General features: G+C 53.9%; 1 protein-coding gene across 1 annotated transcript in view; it reads right to left on the bottom strand.

Annotated features, from left to right (window-relative positions):
* Positions 1-19,660, bottom strand: part of Card10 (caspase recruitment domain family member 10) — a 28,287-nt gene extending 8,627 nt beyond the window's left edge. Inside the window, exons 1-12 of the mRNA XM_021183688.2 lie at positions 19,527-19,660; positions 19,053-19,304; positions 18,310-18,447; positions 15,643-15,968; positions 11,727-11,918; positions 10,195-10,350; positions 9,232-9,357; positions 7,397-7,588; positions 5,936-6,061; positions 4,832-4,947; positions 3,930-3,958; positions 3,440-3,563 (exon numbers count right to left, since the gene is read on the bottom strand). Coding sequence (XP_021039347.1) covers positions 3,440-3,563; positions 3,930-3,958; positions 4,832-4,947; positions 5,936-6,061; positions 7,397-7,588; positions 9,232-9,357; positions 10,195-10,350; positions 11,727-11,918; positions 15,643-15,968; positions 18,310-18,447; positions 19,053-19,304; positions 19,527-19,656 — 1,907 coding nt within the window. The 5' untranslated portion in view covers positions 19,657-19,660. The remainder of the gene's footprint in view (positions 1-3,439; positions 3,564-3,929; positions 3,959-4,831; positions 4,948-5,935; positions 6,062-7,396; positions 7,589-9,231; positions 9,358-10,194; positions 10,351-11,726; positions 11,919-15,642; positions 15,969-18,309; positions 18,448-19,052; positions 19,305-19,526) is intronic.
* Between the last annotated feature and the right edge of the window lie 1,464 nt (positions 19,661-21,124).

Here is a 21,124-nt window from a genome sequence, read left to right on the forward strand (position 1 = left end):
AAAAAAAAAAAAAAAAGAAACTCCTCCCGTCATACTGGTGAGATGGTTCAGCAGGTAAAAGTGCCTGCTGCCATCAAGCCTGGTGACCTGAGCCCCATCTCTGACCCACAGGATAGAAAGTGAGAATCAAATCCCACAGGTTGTCTTCTGACCTCCACATTTGCTCTGTGGCATCCACAATACACACAACACAGACACACACATTAAATAAACAAAATATAATTAAAACAAGCAAAAAAAAAAAAAAGCTTTGGCTATTTCCTGTTGTCAGGTGGGACTGAGGACAATCCTGTTGGTCCAGTCTCCCCAACTGTTACAAACCCACAGACCGCTGCCATCACTCAGAACTGCTGATCTCGGATTCCTCTAACACCCCTGCACACCCCGTGACCTAAGGATTAATTTCTGGCACCCCTCCTCTGGAACACCATGGATAACCACCCTTCCCAGGGCCCCCAAGGACTCTGTAGACGTCCCTGAGCCTCACAAGCAGGTAGCCCACGCTGGGCACTTGTCAGTGTCTGAGAACAGCCTGGGGCTGGGTGGGAATGGTATGCAGAGATCCCTTGTTTGGGACCTCAGTGGATGCAGAGGAGGGGAGAGAACAGGACATGTTAGCTGATCCTGATCACGTCTGAGACTGAGGCCCTGAAGCCCAGAAGGAACAGGGCTGTCCAACTCCTAGAAGAGCTCCCAGCCCGACCCCTGTCTTGTCAGAGATGCTGTCATTTCTGCCAACAGTGAGTGATAATGGGCCCTGTGGCCTGTGAGTGTCCCAGAACACGGTGGGAAGATCTCCAGGCTGCACACGTGACAGATTTGCACCAGTCAGGGACCTGGATGCTGAGATCGAAGCCTGCCGCACAGACTAGAAACAAGAGTATTTCTGGCAGTGATGCTACTATGTTAGAGGTGTGGTCAACAGAGGTAGAAAGCAGTTATCATTTCCCAAGGACAGTACAAATGCTGGGTAGTGGACCTGGACAAAGAGTCTTAGAACTTTCTCTGTGTGTGGTCCGAAGGTTCTAGAGACCTCTAGGACCACGTGAGTATAGACAGGTACAGGGTTCTGCGGACAGACGGCAGTCTAACTTTCTCTAATGCTCTCCCAGTACCCAGGGCCTCACATCATTCCTACCATCTCTTCCACACAGCCATCTGTCCAGTGACGTTCTAGCTCTACTCCACCTACCCCAGTGCCTGACTGACACTGCTCTGCGCTGTCCCCTAACAGAGGAGTGAAGAGCCTGGAGGGGGTGACAGTTTGCAACTAAGAGGTCCAAGAGCTATGTATATGGCCTTCCAAAATGTACACAGCAGACAGAAGGCAGGTGTGCCCAAACTACACCAGCCTCCAGTGGTGTTGGACAATTCCTATACCGGTTCTGGGATGGAAAGATAGCTCAGTAAATAAAGCGCTTGGTGCATAAACTCCGGGACCCGGGTTTGGATGCCTAGTACCCACATGCAAGCCAGGCCCTGCGCCTGTAACATCAGTGCTGCAGGAAGCAGAGACAGAAGGATCCCAAGAGTTTACTGGCTAGCAGGTCTAGCTAAACAGTGATGCATCCTACATCCCGGGATGCAGGGACTTAATGTGGACAGCCATATAAGGAAGTCACTAATGTCAACTCTGCCCTCCATACCTGCACACACATGCCAGCACACCTGTGCGTGCAGACATCCCCATATTCTACTACATAGACCACGTCTCCTTGCACACGCACCCATATGGGCTCTGCACAGGCACCGTAGTAGCTAGAATACCCAAATCTGAGCCAGGTATTGTTTAATTCAGGACTCCTGGTGGGGGTTGGGGGGAGGGCACCTGAGAGACAGGCACTGTCATAGGTCTACAGCATACAGCGGAAATTAAGTGGCCTGCCCAAGCCCCCAGGGGAGCAATAAACAGCAAGATTTGAACTCAAGGCATTGGGTACAGAGCCAGATCTTCCAAACCTTTCTATAGCCATATCTTGAGACCCAAGTGGGTCACCCTGACCTGCAGTTTTGAGTGCCTATCCCCCTTTCTCTTTCAGCCACCTGAGCCCACAGCCTGGTCTGTGGTCTTCCCCAGAACTGCATGAGCGGGAGAGGTGACCCAGCCCAGGCCCAGGAGGATTGGGGCAGAGCCTCATTCCCGGTACTGCATCCTGGCGCCCCCTGGAAGACAGCCAGGATGCTGCCTCAAGCTGGAGGAAGGGCCAGAGCAGGCAGGAAGGGAGGCACCTCCGCCCCTTCCCCCATAAGCATGTCCTGCACAGGCCTGAGACAATGTCACACTGGGCCCACTGCCTACACTGGGATTGCAACAGAAGCAGGGGGTGGGAGTGGGTGGGTGGGGTGCTGGACGCCTGGCCAAGCCGTCTCTAGGAGGCAGGAGGCCTCTAGTCCTGCTCTGCCCTGATCTGTTTAGCTTGAAATCCCCCTACCCCTAACCCCACCTCACACAGGCTGGCATTCAGTGCTTCCTAAGGCTTTCCTAAAACCCAAGTGTGGTCCGGTCCCTGAAGATGGTCCTAGTACTTTTCAGCCATGCGGTCTCAAGCAAATTCATTAAGAACTCTGAGCTTCGGTTCTGTAGTTTATGAAACAAGGACAATCAAAACAACACTTTGTCCCAGGAGTGAGGCAGCTGCCTTGGCACTGAATGACAGCAAGACATTCCCAGGCATCCAATTCACACAAGCCAAAATCCACATGTCCGTGCCTTAGTCATGGGCCCACGGGGACTCATCTGGCCTGAACTCATCCCTTCCATCTCCCCTTCTCCCCTTCTCACTGGCTCTTCCCTGGCCAACCTTTCCTGTCTTTCCAAAGCAACTCTGAGTTCAAAGGTCTTGTGGCCTGAGAGGGCGGGGCAGGGTTTGTGTGTGGGGAGTGGGGGGTAAGGAGTGTCCTTCCCTCATGGACCAAGTGGGTCATTTTCAAGGCATCCTGCCAATGTTTTATAACTTCTGGTTTGGGTTTGTAGCCACAACAGCTACAGGGGCTCCCGTGGTGGCCCTGGCCATTGTTAAGTGGTTCAGCGGCTTGGCTGAATCCTGCCCACCAAGAGCTCAGGGCAGAGAGGAGTAGCTAGAAAGACATTGGAATGAGGGTGGCATGAGCGACACGGTCTGTACCTGTCAGGGCTAGATGCTCTATTCACATGAACCAGAAATGTCCAGACACCCACATGCAAAAGAGATCATGGTTGCCTTTAGCCGGTGAGGAAACAGAGGCCGAGGGACCAGACAGCAGCCCAGACAGCAGCTGGGGCTCAGTAGAGACAACAGGAACAGGATCTGAATCCTGGGGCTGCCGCTGTCTGAAAACTGTACTGTTCGTGGATGCCTGGAGCAGCGGCGTGGCCTGCTGCCTCCCAGCTGAGACCTGGACCTTCTGCAGCTCCGTGGGACACTCAAACCCTTCTCTACCATCCTGGAGAATTGCATACCTATTGAGGAAGTCCAGGCCACAGCCCCGAGCCAGGAGGCCTTCCGGCTTTCCCAAAGGCCACACACTGTCAGACGAGGATGATGAAGAGAGGCCGGGGGACCATGGTTTAAGGGTCACACTCCCTGGGGAGGAAGAGGGAAGTCAGAAGTTTGGACAACAGAGACAGCAGAAGGCAACAAAAGGGGGTTTGGCAGGCTAGTGGCCCCGGGAGCACAGAGCTGGGATGGGCGGCAGGGTGAGGCTCCAGTTTCCTAGAGAAGGAAGAGGTAGGCAGGAAGAGAAGGGCCCCACGTGGCACGCCCAGGAGCAGGTGTAAAAGCTGGACCCTATTTCTCAGAAGTCTCCCGTACAGCTTCCAGGACTGGTCACGGGGCACAGACAAGCCATGGGGGAAGGAGCACAGGCCAGAAGAGCAGGCACACAGGATCTAGGCCAGTGGCAAGGAACTCCCCAAAGTGACGCCCTCCCTGGGGGGCCCTGGGAATTACCTGTGATATCCGACATGCTGCTAAAAGACCTGAACAGAGAGGAGACAGGGGTAGCAAATGAGACCCGTGACATTTTGCCCCACCTCGTATCTCAGTGCCCCAGCAAACCACCAGGACCCAGGCCAGGGGGCACCTAGGCCACCCAGCCCCCTAAAAGCCCAAAGCAAGGAGTTCTTGCTTTGATCCACAGCTGAATTATCCTTCAATGCTGCCTTCCTTACTGTGTATGTACCCTGCCATTACCCGCCCCTGCCACCTTGGGTTCTTGGCTCCTACCTGTACTTTCTGAACTAGCCCAGCCTCCTCACATCCACCCCTGTGAGTGCAGGTCACTTCACAGCAAGCCTGTGGTCACCACAGCCTACCCCCAGCCCAGCCTCCCATCAGGAGGCCACTTAGAGGGGAAGACAGTGATGGGAAGGACCAGGAGACAGGAAATCCCATATCCTGCTCTAGCCATTACGGATGTGGCTGGGTTTTCTGACCTGCCTGCTGCTGCTGCTGCTGCTGCTGCTGCTGCTGCTGCTGCTGCTGCTGCTGCTGCTGCAAGCTGAGGCCTGGCTTTCTTGCTTTGCGTACCCTGCACATGGAATCCTCTCTATTCCCTAACCTGAGCCAACTCAGTTTCTAAGGTTAAGAATCTGAGATCTCAGGCTGCCTGTAATGAATTGCCCACCAGAGCACTGGGCTGCAGCTGAGCCCATTCTGCTATTTGGCTTTAACCTGACCCAACCTGGTTCCTTTTTGAACTTCACTGTTTCTAGGACTCTGACAGACTCGGGGCAGTCCAGTGAGGGGACTGCTAGTTCTGCCTGACTCTGGTAGCTGAACTCCGGGAATGTGTCCATCAGGACCCAGCCACCCTACCTCATGGGGAGCTCCTGCTACCTCCAGCAAGTTACCTCTTAGGGGGCTCCGGGTCTTCCTCACGCTGCCGGCGGAGTATGGAACCAGCACTGGGTGGGAAAGGCAGGATAGAGAGCCGGTTGATCTCCTTCTCGCTGTCTGTGGCTTCCTCCTGCAAGCCCGGCATAAGTCCTGGTCATCTCCAGCCCCCACCATCCCAGCCCTCAGCTCTCAGACAAGACCTGGGGCCCAGGACAAAGGAAAGGTAGACAAGACTACAGTGTATGAGGGCTCCCCATGCCTGCGAGTGCTGGGAGAGGCTTAACCAGTAAAGAGCCTGCTGGGCAAGCAGGGGATTCTGAGTTGGCTCTCCAGCGTGCGCGCACGCACACACACAAACACACACACACACACACACACACACACACACACACACACACACACACGCGCATGCACACATACACATATATACATACATACACATACACACAGAGACACACACACACACAAACACACACTCACGTACACCTACACACAGAGACACACACATACAGACACACACACACACACAGGCATGGTGGCACACACTTGTAATCCCAGTGACGTGGAGCATGGCCTAATCAGAGAGCTTCAGGTCCCAGGGAGGGAGTGTCTCCAAAAATGACAAAGTAAAGGCCGAAGAGATCGCTCAATGGTCAAGAGCCTGTGTTGCTCTTAGAAGATAAAGCCCCCATTCCTGGCATCAGACACCCACAACTACCTCTAATTCTAGCTCCAAGGGGACCAGACATCTCTGGATTCTGAGGCTATTCGTACTCACATGCACAAACCACACACAGATATGCACACACACGTATAATTAAAGATAAAAATAATCAAATCTCTTAAAGGAAAAACTAGGTGAATGGCTCCTGAAAAAAAAATGATACCCATGGCTGACCTCTGGTCTCCACATGCATACACACGTGTACTTACACACACATGAACATGCAGAAACACCTGCACATACAAGCACACAAATGGGAAAAAGGCTCTCTGCCTCCCTGGGCCTTGCTGTGCGTGTCTGTGACATGCAATGGCTGGCAAAGTGGACACACTGTGTGTGGGGACAACATAGGGAAGTCCCAGCTTCCCCGTGATTGGGGTAGGTGACATCTTACCGAGGTATGGGGCTCAGATCCCCCGACTTCTCCTGTAGCTTCTGGGCCTCCCAGGGGCGATGGGAACTCGCTGAGGCTCCAGGTGCTGCTGAGGTTGGAGCACAGGGAGTGGGAGGAGGCACAGGCCTGCCAGAGGATGAGGGGAGGGAGTGGGTGAGCAGGGCCGAGCCCAGGCTGGCCTGTCCAGACTGCGCACCTGCCACGCGTGCCAGGCACAGGGAAAATACAGACACGGGATGCCAGATCTGAACTTTCATAGAGCCCATGCCACAAAACGGGGTAAGACTACAAGCCAGCTGAGGAACAAAATCATCCCAAACGTGAGGGCAGCAGAAGAAATGTGACCTGAACACAGAGCACAACAGAGGCCACACCCTGCCTGGCATATCGTTCCAGGCAAAGTGGGATTTGAGCTGCAGACTCAGGATATAGAGGTTCAAGGTTGGGAAGAATAATCTAGGCAGATGCATATGCAAAAGTCATGAGGCAGGACAGAGCCTAGGATTTGCAACACTAAGACCCCCACAGAACCAAGCTAAGTGGGTGGGAGAAGCCACACCTCCTGGGCCTAGGGAGCAGAACTGGTCAGTCTTTACCTCAGAGCAAAAGCCACCAAGGTTCTGACACATAAGAGATCATATACGTATTCCTCCTCTTCTTCTTCCTCCCCTTCCTCCCCTTCTTCCCCTTCTTCCTCCTCCTCCTCTTCCTCCTCCTCCTCCTCCTCCTCCAGGCTCACAAGCTCATCACAAATGACCAAAAACAGGAAACAGCAGAGCTCTAGGCAGAGTCCGAGGACCACTGCCTGATCTCCCAGGGGTCCAGGCCCTGTGCCAGTACCACCTGACTGTGTGACCTCCAGCAGACCTCTGGCCCTCTCTGGGCCCCCACACTCTGAAAGGACTGGAACAGCTATTCTCTTGTGGGACTTCAAGACCCATGGTAGCCTAGCCTAGCCCTGCCTGAGAGTCCTGCTCATGCGTCCTCCGGCATCCAGCCTTGCCAAGTGTTTACAGTCAGCTCAAACTATCCTGGGTGCCCAGAGCAGTCGCAGAAACCCAAAGCCAGCCCACAACCTCTCAGCTGCAACCTATTGTTTTTTTTTTTTTTTTTTTTTTTTGGTTTTTCGAGACAGGGTTTCTCTGTGTAGCCCTGGCTGTCCTGGCACTCACTTTGTAGACCAGGCTGGCCTCGAACTCAGAAATCCGCCTGCCTCTGCCTCCCGAGTGCTGGGATTAAAGGCGTGCGCCACCACGCCCGGCTGCAACCTATTGTTAATGTCAACCACGGTCCCACCCAGCCGAGGTCCCCACTCAGGCCTCATACATTCCCAGCCCTGGCCTAGAGCTCACTCACCACAGAGGCCCAGCCTTAAGCCAGCATATATTTTTCCCCATGAAGCAAGGTTCCCCAAGTCCAAAGCACCCCAGTCCCAGAGCATATACTTCTGGCCCCACTCACCTTGAGACAGGAACCCCCCTGTGTCCGCTGCAGCTGTGCCTCCAGCATGGCCTTGGTCCCCTCCAGGCTGGTGACTGTGGTGAGTAGCTCATCGCGCTCCGCCTCCAGCCCCCGCACCTGCTTGCGGTACTGGTCCTTCTCAATGAGGCTCTGAGAATACTGCAGCTGGATCCGGTCTCGGCTCTGGATTGCCTGGAGAGAACAGGGGAGTCACGCTGCCTCAGTAGGCTGGATAGAACAAGACCGGTGCTGTCTGTTGCCTGAGGGACACTTCCTTTATGTGGGGGGGGGGGAGCTATGTTTAGTGTCAGCTCGTTTTGTCTATACACAGACAGGCTAAGGCAGCAGTTCTCAACCTGTGGGTCTCTATCTCCAAAAAATATTTCCATTATGATTCATAACAGTAGCAAAAATTAGAGTTATGATGTAGCAAAGAAAATAATTGTATGACTTGAGGGCGTGGGGGTCACACAACATAAGGAACTGCATTAAAGGGTCACAGCCTTAGCAAGGTAGAGAACCACTGGACTAAGAGGATGACGGATCACTGGTCTTACTGGAACCAAAACCCACCACCACCAAAGGTACAGGCGCCTCTGGCTGGGAAGGCCAGGGTCCAGGTACACCACACCCCTAAACTTAAGACGCTTTTTCCAGCTGGGTGGTAGTGAAGCATGCCTTTAAAACCCAGCACTTGGGAGGCAGGGGCAGGCAGATCTCTGAATTTAGGGCCTGCCTGGTCTACAGAGCAATTTCCAGGACAGCTAGGGCTGCACAGAGAAACCCTGTCTCAAACAACAACAACAACGATACTTTCAAGAGATCCACTGTGAAGCTAACTTTACTCACAGCACTTGGGTCCCTACAGGTGCCAGGAGTCTAACCCAGCCCAGTGCAGCCAATGCTCTTTCCTCTCATGAAGTCCCTGAGAGCCAAGCCCAGGCCAGGACTTGCCCACGCTGCTCCTGAGGGAGCCAGGATAAAAACCCTGGCAGGCTGGGAAGACCCTCGTGGCCCCAAAGCACCAGAATCACAATGCCAGGGGTGACCCCCAAACCTACGTTCTAACAGCTCCCAGGGCCATTCTCACACATGTGGTAACACAACCTCCAGCCCTGCCTACAGAAGGTGCCCTCCCACACAGTGGTCAGGGACATAAAGGAACTGGTCTGAAGCCTCAGCTACCCTGGAGCCTTCACAGGACACAAGCCTGTGATGCCAGGAACATAAAGCCCAAACCTTTGGGAATTTCTCCATCAGCAAATATTTGTAGGTGCCTCCTCCATGCAGAGAGCTGAGAGGCAGAAGGGTCTGGGAGGGCCTGGGAGCTCAGGGCCTAAGGAGGATCTCTCATGTGCTCCGTGGGACGAGGCTCTTGGCTGCCATCCGAGGAGCCCTGTGTGATTTACCAAGGGTCTGGACCCTGCTCCAATGCTGCCTGCCTGCCCGTGTGATCATCTACAAGGCTGACCCTCTCTGGGTCCTGTGCAATGAGAGGACTGTAGCAAAGACCCCGGGAAACTGTGAGGCCCATATTGACTGGTGGGTATCTTCTGAGGCCCATGTTTCACACTCCAGCATCCTCACAGGCTTGCCCGGGTATATGTGAAGATGCTTACCCGTCTCCCTGACCTGACAACCTCATCTCAATTCACCAGTGCACTTTTAATGTCTCTTCCTGCAATGCCAATCCTGCATCTTCCTTCTCCTCCTCCTCCTCCCCCTGCTCCTCCTCCTCTTCTTCCCCCTGCTCCTCCTCCTCCCCTGCTCCTCCTCCCCCCCAAATCAGAGCTAGAGATGGGATGAGGGACACCCCTCAACAGGCTGCAGCTCACCTGGTCCCGCTCTTTCTCAATCTCCTCCAGCTGGGCCAACACAGTGGCCATGCGGTGCTTATAGAGGTCACAGTCCTTCAGCAGCGTTCGATGTTTGAGCCGCAGATCCTCCATCTCTTGCAGGTACTGTGGGGCAGGGCAGGTAGGCCAGGCTCAGAACCCCCAAAACCCAGGAACGAGTGCCCACCTCTCCAGCGGGATACCCTCAACCACTGTCTTTGTCAAACTGAGCCTCAACTGCCTAAGTCGTAAAAAAACGGGTTTGACAGTGCCAAAGCACCCTCCACATCAACTCTGGTCTCTCATGGAGACTTCAGCCTCCAATCCCCGACCTTCTCAGCTCCTTGTAGGCACTACAGCCCTTGGCTCTGTGAATTACCTTAGAGTCTCAGGGGTACGCCCTGTGCACCCGCCTGCTATAAACACCTCTCCAGGAATGGAAACCTTGGATTGAAGATTTATGTGTTATTTACAAGTATGTGTATATGTGTGTGTTGGGGGCGGGGGATATACACACAAATGATGTCAACAGGTGACAGATAAAACAGCTAATGCTTACCAGCCCCTGGGAGCAACCTGACATGGGTGCTCAGAACGGGACTTGGGTCCGAACCCAGGACCTTTTGCTTGCTAGGCAAGCACTCTTCCACTGAGCTAAATCCCCAAACCCGATGGGTTTATTTGTTTTGGTTTGGTTTTGGTTTTGATTTAAGTTTTTTTTTTTTCCTTTTAGGGAGTCTTAGATGTGTTTACTATTGACTCTGCAAAACCTAAACAGGCCCTACTGACACACAAGGATTCATCAGTGGGGATGAAGGAGCTGAGTGCCTGCTGAAGGCACCAGTGGCCGGCTGCTGCCGGGGTAGACCCTCCATGCCTGGCAGTATCCCCTTCCTAGACCAGGACATTCAGTAGACGTTGGTGGATCAGAACGGGGCTGGGGAGACAGGCAGTGGCCCCTACCTTGTCCCGCAGCTCCTCTGCCCACTGTAGCTCGCCCTGCACAGCATGAAGCTTCTGGCACAGCTCCTGCCTGCTGTCCTGTGCCTCCCTCCAGTCATGTTCCAGTATGTCCAGTAGGATACGTTCAGAGCCTGCAGCTCCTGGCCGGCTCATCTCCTGCAGGGTAAAGTGGGAGGCCACCTCAACTCCCGGCCCTCCCACCCCACCTTCGGCACATGGAGGAAGGGGGAGACACACATCCCTCAACTCTCCAAATCAGCCAAGCGTCTACTATGCCAGGCTTGGCACTTGGACCTCATTTTCCCTGTGTGGAGAGTGGTGTGGCCCCTCCAGCTCCACTGTCCTCTGGAAGATGTGCTCTGAGCTCAGCCAGGACCCCAGTCACAAACAAAACCCTAGCCCACTCTCGTTTCTCCGGGCCCACACCAGAGCACGAATCCCCAAGACCTATCCCTAACCCTCTAACACCACGTTTCCAAGAGGCTGATCCTGAATCCAAGACCCTGTCCCTAGGCCCATGGCTAATCAAGCCACTTCAACACCACAAAGTAAGCCATGTAGTTTCCACTTTCTGTGTGGAGCAATGGCGAGTCCACACTGCCACAGACCTGAGGGAGGTCACCAAGCCGAGTCCTAGAGCCACCCGGACCTAGGTGCTGTCTCAACCACTTCAGGGTCAGAGACTCCTTCACAAATTCCAGAAAAGCCAGGTGTGCATGGCACAGGTCTACAAGGCAAGCACTCAGGAGACTGAGACAGGAGGACCAGGGGTTCAAGGCCAGCCTGGGCTATACACTGAGACTTGTCTCAAAAAAAGAAAAAAACCACAACCCTAACTCTACCAAGCATGGTGGCTCACACCTGTAACTGCAACACTCAAAAGACAGAGGCAGGAGGATTGCCACAAATCTGAAGCCAGTCTGGTCTACATAATCAGTTCGAGCTCAGGTAGGGCTAGAGTGAGCCCAGGTCAAAGCAAAACAATCACGCAACAGGAAAAAACTAGGGTTGTAGTAGCAGTCAGGGCCCAGGGTTTGATCTCTATCTAACGCCACATTTAAAAAGAGAAACTGGGAGCCGGGTGTGGTGGCACACGCCTTTAATCCCAGCACGCGGGAGGCAGAGGTAGGCGGATTTCTGAGTTCGAGGCCAGCCTGGTCTACAAAGTGAGTTCCAGGACAGCCAGGACTATAGAGAAACCCTGTCTCGAAAAACCAAAGAGAGAGAGAGAGAGAGAGAGAGAGAGAGAGAGAGAGAGAGAGAGAAAGAGAAAAACTGGGACTCTTCTTTCTAAGAAAATGCTCGCATACACTCAGAAGTGTGATTTTTATGGGGTTCAGAGACTTCTGGGGGTTGGCTACGGAGCCCAGACCAAACCCCCAGGGAGAGCAGTATGCTAAGGACTTTCCACCAAGAGCCCCCGCCACCAAGAGCACCCGCCTGCGTGGGCCAGGTCAGCCCTCAGCCTCTGGGGCAAATGTTCTCAGGCTCTGATGTCAGTAAGCAGCCGAGGCCCAGCATTAGGGTCCTACCTGCTGAAGACCTTCCTGAAGCTCCTGCAGTGAAGCCGTCAGCCTCTGGTTCTCTGCCCGAAGCTCAGAGAGAAGATCTGCGCCATCTGGCTCCCTCTCCTTCTCCTCAGCCCCGGGCGGTGGGCCCCTGGCCCTCCTCAGCAGCGCACACTCTTCCTCCAGCCGGCTAACCTTGAGCTTGAGCTGGTCCACCTGAGGCCAAAGACACGAGTCAGCCTGGATGGGACTCACTGGAAACCACTCCAAGGTGTCCCCAGGTTCCTAAGGTTTGCTCGACTCACCAGGCTGAGCGAATACAGAATAAGGAGGAGGGAAGCAGGCAGAGCCAAGGCTATCCTCCCAGCGATCGCCATGAAAAGATGCCCTGCATGCAACACACCGTTTGGCCAAAATCAATGTGACACAGGGAGTGGCTACTTGAGTATAGAAAAGGGGACAGGGCCTGGACCCAGCCCTGCCTGGACTGAGGGGTAGCCTTGGCTGTGCCTCTCTGGGTCTCCTTATCCAGACCAGAAGGAGAAAGAAGTGATAGGCCTGAGGGCCTCATCCAGCCCAGGAGCCAAGGCTTGCCCCTCCAGCCCAGCCCCCACCCACCCAGGCCTCAACCCGAACAGGAGTGGAGACCCCTTCAGGAAATTCCTCACAAAGGAACAAGATGTGGCGGCACATGCCCATAATCTCAACACTCAGGAGGCTGAAGCAGGAGGCTTGCCAAAGATTCAAGGTTAGCCTGGGCTAATATTAAACTCCAAATCAGCCTGGCCTACACAGGGAGATTCTGTCTTTAAACAAAGGAAAAACGGGAAGACAATCCTTATGGAGAGGTTTTCTCCAAAAGATTGGCTTGCGGGTTTATGCCAACACCCCCACATCCAGGCTTCACCACTATACCACAGTATTGACCACTATACTCTGACACCTTAATTGAGTCCCTCATCTCTTCACAGCCTCAGCTTTATCAGCACAAGCTCGCTCTCTCTCGCTCTCTCTCTCTCTCTCTCTCCCAGAGCTGTTACGAACTAAAGAAGACAAAGACAGGACGAAGCAGGCTATGAGGCACGACCAGTGAGACACAGCCATTGCAGGGCTTTAAAGAAAGCCCAGGGCCCTGGCCTGTCACCAACTCTGTGCAGGAAGCCAGAGCCTGGCTTGGGAGCTGGGTGGGGGTGGGCAGTTGATGATAGCAGCTTGGCCCAGGGAACGACACGCATGATCAGTTTGCTGGAGGACAGCGTTCTTGGCCAAGGATGTTTGCCAAATGCATGTGGTCTCTGGGGCAGCCGGGTTGAGGGAAGAAGAGCAACAGGTGCCGGCCATCACTGAGGTCACTGTGGTGGGAAAAGCACAATGACCTCTGGGAACATCCGCAAGAGAAACAAGGCCTGGTGTCCCACGAGTGTCCTGGTCTGGAGAGTGACGGCCAGTCCTCCAGGTCCCGGAGCCCAGAACAGCGCATGCATCCACACCCTTGTCTGAAGCTGGGTCAGCAGCTCTTCAAATTAACAGTCCACTCCTCCACCAAGACTCAGAAAGGCTTGACCCCCGCATTCCTTTTCCCTCACAAAACACGCTTTGTGACCCAGCAGAGAAAGACAGCTGGTTTCAAAGGCCAGGCTGGCCACACCCTTCGCAACAAACCACAACTGCACACCCAGGATCCTGCCTGACCCTGGGGCCGGCTGGCTTCCCCAGTGAGCTGGGAAGACAAGTCGCCAGGAAACCCGGATGCCTTTAATCCCAGCATACAAACTCCTGAGCTCCAAATTACACCGTTCACTCCTTAAATTTATGTTGCTCAGAAATAACAGCTCATTAACTTTGCACCCTATAAAACACAGTATTAAATCAGCCACCACAGACACCTGTCCACGGTGGGAGGAAACCGAGCTGTGGAGCCAGGCCCCGAGGGCTGCGCTGAGAACTCCCACCTGCAAGGCCTCTTTAAATTTTAAGCCAGGAACAGCTCCAAGAAGTGCAGGTGGGTTGGGGGGTTCTTTATTCATCTGATCTCACCCTCCACCCTCCAAACGAAAGCTCAGCCACCGAAGCAGCTGGTCCCAACTGTGAGAACCACAGGTGACAAAGGGCCCTTCCTCTGCATCTTCTCCAACCATTCCCGCAGTAGCTCCTGCCCCAATGACTGGACACACACAGGACATCTCCCAATCACACACGCACAAACCAAACTCACAAAGAGGATGCCAGCCCAGCCTGCCACAGCCTCTAGCAGCTCCACTGGGGCAGCAGTGACCGTCACACTGCTCTCCCTGAGTAGCGACCCCTTCAGACTGACAAAACTTCATGTCTGTCTCTGGGAAAAGTGGATGAGCTGAAGAAAGAAGGAAGATCCCACTGCCCCTCAGTCAGCCAGGCAGCAAAGCCCCTTCAATCTCAGGGTGCTAGGAAAGAGCTCTAGACAGCCATACTGTGCCTCAGTTTCCCCCTTCAGCAATGAGAACCGCAACCGCACCCAACCCCAGCGGGAGAGTAAAAGGTGCGTGTAGAACAAACACCTAGCGCTTATGGGGGCTACTTCACAATGTTAGGCCATCCTCACAGTGACCTGTTGTTACTTTAAGGATAAGGAAACTGGGGCACAGAGAGTGAAGCCTGACCCTATGTGACACTGCTCATCAGCAACTGAGAGCAATTGGAGTCCCCACTTAGCACCAAATTCGAAGCAGATGTTCAGACGATGGCTGTCCAATCAGCTTCCGGCTGCAAACACATCAGCTACACCTCAAGCAGGGCCAGCAGCCTCAGCAATCTGGGGTCCCCTCACCCAAAACACAGAGCCAGCCAGCATGTATAAACCCAGACGACGGTGCCCCAGAGTCCCACGAGCTGCTCAGGACCCTCAGAACCTACCCCATGACCACCAACCCAAAAGCCAGCCTTCTCAGGGAAGGGCTCTAAATACCAACGTCAGAAGCTACTGTGAACCCATTGGCACAGGAAACCTCTGAGCCAGACAGCTTCTCAGATCTTGGGACAACACACGGAGGTCAGCAGACATGGCAGAAACCCTATTTGGAGTCCCAAGAAGAGTGGAGGAGGATGAGGGAGAGACTCTATCCCTCAGTCTTTGAGGGGGCCCTCAGTCCTTGAAAGGCAACCTGGGGATCCTCTGGAGAACAAGCGGGACTTCACTGGCCAGAGACAGGCAGAATGGTATCCCTCAGGAGGCCTACTTGGGTACCAGGCAGGTGCAATTCACCCCAAGGCTCTGAGACCTTGATCAAGCCCTGCATCTGTACTGGGGAATGGAACCTGAGTACCGTGCATGTGCTGGTGAGGACGAGACGAGGACGCCTGTGGAACCCGCACTGGAGAACTACAATGGCTGACAGAATGCAGATGTGGAGCACAGCCTCTGCCAAGCGCTCTACCACTGACATTCCGAGCCTGGACCTCACTGAATCCCTAGAGCCCAAAGTTCTATCCTCTTGGCACAACTGACATTCAGTGCATCATAAATCTGTTGAAGGGGCTATCCTGGGCACGGGAGGAACCGTGGTAGCATCCTTGGCCTCTGCTTACTAAACGCTAATGTCACCATCCTAGTTGTGACAACCAAAACTGTTCCCAGAGCTTAGGGGTATGCCTCAGTCGGTTACAGTGCTTGCATAGCAGGCACAAAGCCCTGAGGTTCCTAGCAGTACAAGACAGCTGTAAGCCCAGCATTTGTAAGGTGGAGACACAAGGATCAGAAGTTCAGAACGGCCAGGAGCTTTGTGGGGGTGTCTCCCTGAGTAGAGAAGCAGTCATAATGTGGTGAAACCTGAACACAGGACAGTCAGGGATTGATTAGCAGTCACAACCGAGTGGATGGTAATTCTGACACATGTATTGATGATCATGTTACCATCCCCCGCACACACACACTTCTCCACCCCACCGTCTCTCCTGGGCCTACCGCCAGCTGCAGGTCTCGGCTGCGCAGCACAGCCGAATTCTTCTCCTCGCTGAGCTGAGCCAGGCGCATGGCGATCATGTAGTTCTCATCCTTGAGGCGCAGCAGCTCCAGGCTGCCAGCCTCCCAGTCCTCCCGCAGCCGCTGGCAGCGCTCCTGTGCCTGCTGCTGCTCCCGAAGCCGCTGCTCTAGCCCTGCCCGCTCCTCCTCCAGGGCCCGGCCCCGGGCCTGCAGTTGCTGCTCTCGGTGCAGTTGGCTCTTCCGAGCTTCCCGAAGCCTCCGGACCTCAGTCATCAAGAACTGAGTCAGGCCCTCAGGACCCTCCTCATCTGCCAGGTCAGGGGAGGAAAAAAGATTCAGAAGGGTCAAATAAAATCCAGAGAGACACTGGACTACACAGGAAAAACTCAAAAACAGTAATAGCACTGGAGGAAAATTCTGGAAGGTATTTTTGCTATTGTTGGACAGGAGAAGTCTTCTCACACAAGACATAAAATCTGGGAGTTATGAGAGGAAAAGGTGGACACGTCTGTATTAAAATAAAGTTTAAAAAGTAAAGAGAGAGAGAGAGAGCTGGAGAAATGGCTCAGTGGTTAGGAGCATCGACTGCTCTTCCAAGTGGTCCTGAGTTCAATTCCCAGCAACCACGTGGTGGCTCACAACCATTTATAATAGGATCTGATGCCCTCGTCTGGTGTGTCTGAAGACAGTGACAATGTGCTCATATACATAAAACAAGTAAATCAATCTTTTTAAAAAGATTTTTTTAAAGAAGGAGTAGAAGGAGAAGGAAAGAAGAAGAAGAAGAAGAAGAAGAAGAAGAAGAAGAAGAAGAAGAAGAACAACAACAACAACAACAACAACAACAACAAGAGAAAAACAAGCTGACCCAGCCAGGCAGCAGTGGCACACACCTTCAAACCCAGCACTGAAGCAGAAGCAGGTAGATCTTTACACTTGAAGCCAACCTGCTCTACAGAGCAAGTTCCTGGGTAGCCAGGGCTTCACAGAGAAACCCTGTCTCAAAATCCAAAAGCAAAACAAAACCCTTGAAAAGTTTTATAGTAAAAGAGGTAACAATGTTAAGGGACACGCAAACAAACAAACAAACAAAAACTATAGGAAAAAAAACTATAATGGGACTCAAAACTGTAATACATAAAGAGTTCCTACAAAACACCAACAAGAAAACCAAACTAATGTTTCATCCACCAGCAATACCAGTAATACCAGTAGCCAATGTTCCTTAGCTTCCTTCTTTATACTAGATACTGTATCAACTTATTTAAACTTCGTGACACTGGACAGTAAACACACTCTACCCATCTGTTTACCTACTGCTCACTAAGTAGTAAGCTATGAACTTCATTACTTAGGAAGATACAGAGCTGGCTGGGCTGTGGTGACACACACCTTTCACCCCATCACTTGGGAGGCAGATCTCTGAGTTTGAGGCCAGCCTGGTCTATGGAGGGGATTCTAGGACAGCCAGGGATACACAGAGAAACCTTGTCTCTAAAATAACAAAACAAAACAAAAAACAGACAAAACAAACAAACAAACAAAACCCCAGAAGATGCAAACTTGAAACCTGATTTTTTTTTTTTTTTTTGGTTTTTTGAGACGGGGTTTCTCTGTGTAGCCCTGGCTGTCCTGGAACTCACTTTGTAGACCAGGCTGGCCTCGAACTCAGAAATCCGCCTGCCTCTGCCTCCCAAGTGCTGGGATTAAAGGCTCGTGCCACCACGCCCGGCGAAACCTGATTTTTACAGAACTATCTGGCAAAAATGTTTCAAGATCAGGCTCGGGATTCATAAAGCAAAGCAGACACACAGGCTCTGCTGGGGGGAGCTCTGGTCATAAGACACTTACAGTGTATACATTCCTTGAGAGTCTCCACTTCAGAAACTGCCAGCTCAGAGGAGAACCGAGCAGAGCTGCCCCCGGGGAGGAGAGACTGACACAAAACCTGAAAGGATCTGGTTGTCCACCCTCAAGGGACTCCACCGATGAGTTACGAGACAGATTCACGACACATTAACTATGCTGTCTCTTCAAACAAGTGGAATCAGATCCCGAGTAACTGCTAGGGACAAGCAGCCTTGTCCACTGACCCAAAAAACAAAACTCACAAGGTCTAGATATGTATCAAAACTGGCTTGCTTATCACTCACTATGTAGCCTGAGCTGGCCTTAAACCTGGTCCTGCCTCTGCCTCCTGAGTGGTATTACAGGCGAGTACCACCACCCTGGACTTACATTTCTATTTATTTATTTATTTATTTATTTATTTATTTATTTATTTGGGGGAAGGAAAGCGTCTATGCATAACTTTCAGGAGTCGGTTCTCTCCTACTGTGTGGGTCCCGGGGAGTGAACTCAGGTGGCCAGGCTTGCTTCTTTATCCACTAAGCCATCTCATTTAGTCTTGAATGTTTACATGAGAAACTAGCCATACCATTCATAAAAGATGATTAGAGAGAGAAAGTCATGTTAAGCACATGGACTCTGAACTCTGGGGCCCCCTGGGTAAACTTCTGCAGTCGGTGCCTCAGTTTCTTCATCTGTCCAATGGGTATAGTGAAAACAGACACCACCATGCCCAGTGCAGTTGGGGTAAGAAAAGTCTGCTCTAGCGGCAAGGATGGGGCACCTACTGAGATTGCTCACCAAGGATCATGGAGCAGCGTTGGGCAGGTTCCTGGCCAGTGAGCAGCGTGAAGTGTTCTGGGTAGTAGAATTCCAGGGCTTCCAGGAAGGCCTCGAAGCCCCTCTTGCCCCGGCAGCGTAAAATGTCTATGAGGCGCCCTGAGGGTAAAGGTTGTGACAGGGGTCAGGATGAGGGCTTCCCCCAGTGCCCCTGCTCTCCACCCCCACAATGCTCCAGGGCCTACGTTCCCCAGATTTTTGGGCTGTGACACACACAGGGGCCTGTCCCAACACATCAGGGAGCAAAGCTCAGTCTGCCCTGGCTAGGAACACCAGACCCTCCCCAGAGCACCTGCACTGGAGCAGGTCCCCAGCAACCTCTACACACACACACACACACACACACACACACACACACACACACACACACACACTACGCATGCCCGGGGGCATCGGATGCCTGCGTTTCCCAGGCAAAATGCTCTCAATGACTTAAGTTCCCTGAGACTTTTAGTCCCACTGACAGTCCTGGTAAAAAGACGCCCAGTGGGAGAGGAGCCTCGGAGAACTGAGCCCGGATTTGAGCTCTTGAGAAAAGCTGATTCTTTAAGGGATACACAAATGGGACAGAGAGAACCAGAGAGGTCAAAGAGCACAGTAATGATCCCACAGGGGTCGCCATCGGCACCGGCAACCACATCCAGCTGTCTGCTCTGGAGCGGGCCTAGGAAGGGAGAGGAAACCCCTGGCGGCGGCGGGCTCACCAGTACGGTTAGCGCGGCACGGGAAACGGTAGGTGCTGAGCACCTCCTCCTCGTCCTGTTCGTCCAGGACGCGGCACTGGCGCAGATACGGCGTGAGCTTGGCCGGGTTCAGGGCGCGCGTCAGCCGGTGCCGGACGCCCTCGATCCGCTCCCACAGCGCGTCCTCTTCGGCCTCCGACCCCGAACCCGCCCCAGCCTCCTCGTCGGCCTCGCCCGCGTCCGCCCGGCCCTGCATGGCCGCGTCCTCCGAGCCTGCGGGTGACAAGCACGGTGGGCACGGAGCCGCGGTCACCGCACCTGGGCGTCGCCCGCGGGTCCCGGCGCTGTCGGGCTCCGTCTTCCCGGGATCCCAAGCTGCTCTGCCTGCACCTTCCCGGGTCCCCGAGAGGTCCCGCCCGCGTCTTCCCAGGCGTCCCGTCAGCGTCCTTTCACGTCCCCACGCTGCTGTCCCGCCCGTGTCCTCCTCGCACTCACCACGGGCGCTGCAGCTGCCCTGGGCTCCCGGCTCCGTGCTCTGCCGACGGCTCCGGAGGCGCGACGGGGCGGTGCCCTCGGGGTCATTGGCTCCGCCCCCAGCCCCGCGGCCGCCCGGGCCACCCAACATTGCCCGCGACCCGCTGCGCTCCGGTCGTCCTCCCGGCCGCTCTGCGGGCCAGCCGCGCCTCCCCACCCCCGCTTCCTGTTTCCCGCCGGCTCTCCGGGCCAGTCCTGGCGGGGTCCGCACGGCCCTCCCACACCTGCCCGGCCCCCGATGGGGCGGGGCCGCCACGCGCGCGCCCACACCCCGCGCGCCACCGCCAGGGCCACTGCCACAGCCGCCGCCGCTGCTCACCTTGTCCCCCACCATGAGCACAACACCAGCCTGCACCCTCTACAAGCCCGACTCCCGGTGCAGCTGGCCACCCGGAACCCTGAACGCGACAAGTGTCCGCTCCACTAGCCACACACGCCCTGCAGTCAACAGGTCACACCAACTTGGCGAGCTCTGGGCTCGGACCTCCATCATTCCCACTTCAACTCGCATGGTAGGTATATTCACTCTGCTGAAAGTCACGTAATACATGTCTGTCTTTAAGGAAATATCTGTAAAGTGTGGGACAGGACCTCAGAAGCTAGCAGAACTTTCACACGTGTCCATGTTCTGGGATAGGATAATGGCTTTACAGATGTTGAGCAGGACTTCGACCGGAGACAGACTACTCACGCGCCTCTCCCTCCCACAAACACCCTGTGCCTAGGCACTTGAAAGCCCCGGGTCAGCTGTGAATCTCTGTGTGTGTCTCAGCTTTGGATTCATTTGCATCCTGTTCCCAGCTAGGCCTCTTATCTGCCGGTGACCTGGACAATTGCCCCTCCACAGTCTCAGTGTTCCCGAACACACTGCCAAGAGCTCGCGTCTTTCACCAAGCCCAGGACAGCCTGTGTGGGCAGCAGAGGGGAGGGGTCATGGGCACCTTTCCAAGGAAGGGAATCAGTCCCTGCAAGCCTCCAGATTGACTGCACTTTCATTCCTGAGTCAAGTTGACGGCACATGGGGACCAGGATGCTTGCATTTCTAAATGGCCGTTCCTGCGGGGTGGGAGGGAGTGTGGTTAAAAGCAATTACATTTGAAAAAGCAGCGTCAAATCTCCCCTCTTCCTTGGAGACTAATACTCCCAATTACTGTAGTCACATGCTAGAAGCTCTCTCTGGGCACTGGAAAGTGCCCTCAGGGTGGCGAGAACAGGGTTAAGAGGACACAGAGGATCCGGAAAGATGTGTAGGTCCCCAAAGCCACCCATACTTTCCGAATTAGATACATCACTCACCCAAGGAAACAAGGTTGACCACAACCCCTGAACAGCCCCTGCAGTAAAGAAACTAGTTTACCTACATAACCTAGTTCCTTTCCCAGCCTTGAAGAACCACAGACTTTTGCTGACTTTGGTTTTGTTTGGAGTATCACCAGTTCACCTGCAGAAGCAACCCTGTAGAAAGGACTGAATTCTGGTGCAAACCTATCCGTTTACAAAGGAGGAAGCAGGGGCCCAGAGAGAGCAAGAACTTGCTACACACTGGATCCGCCCTGGTC

This window comes from Mus caroli, chromosome 15, assembly GCF_900094665.2.
Source record: "Mus caroli chromosome 15, CAROLI_EIJ_v1.1, whole genome shotgun sequence".
NCBI classification, from domain to species: Eukaryota; Metazoa; Chordata; class Mammalia; order Rodentia; family Muridae; genus Mus; species Mus caroli.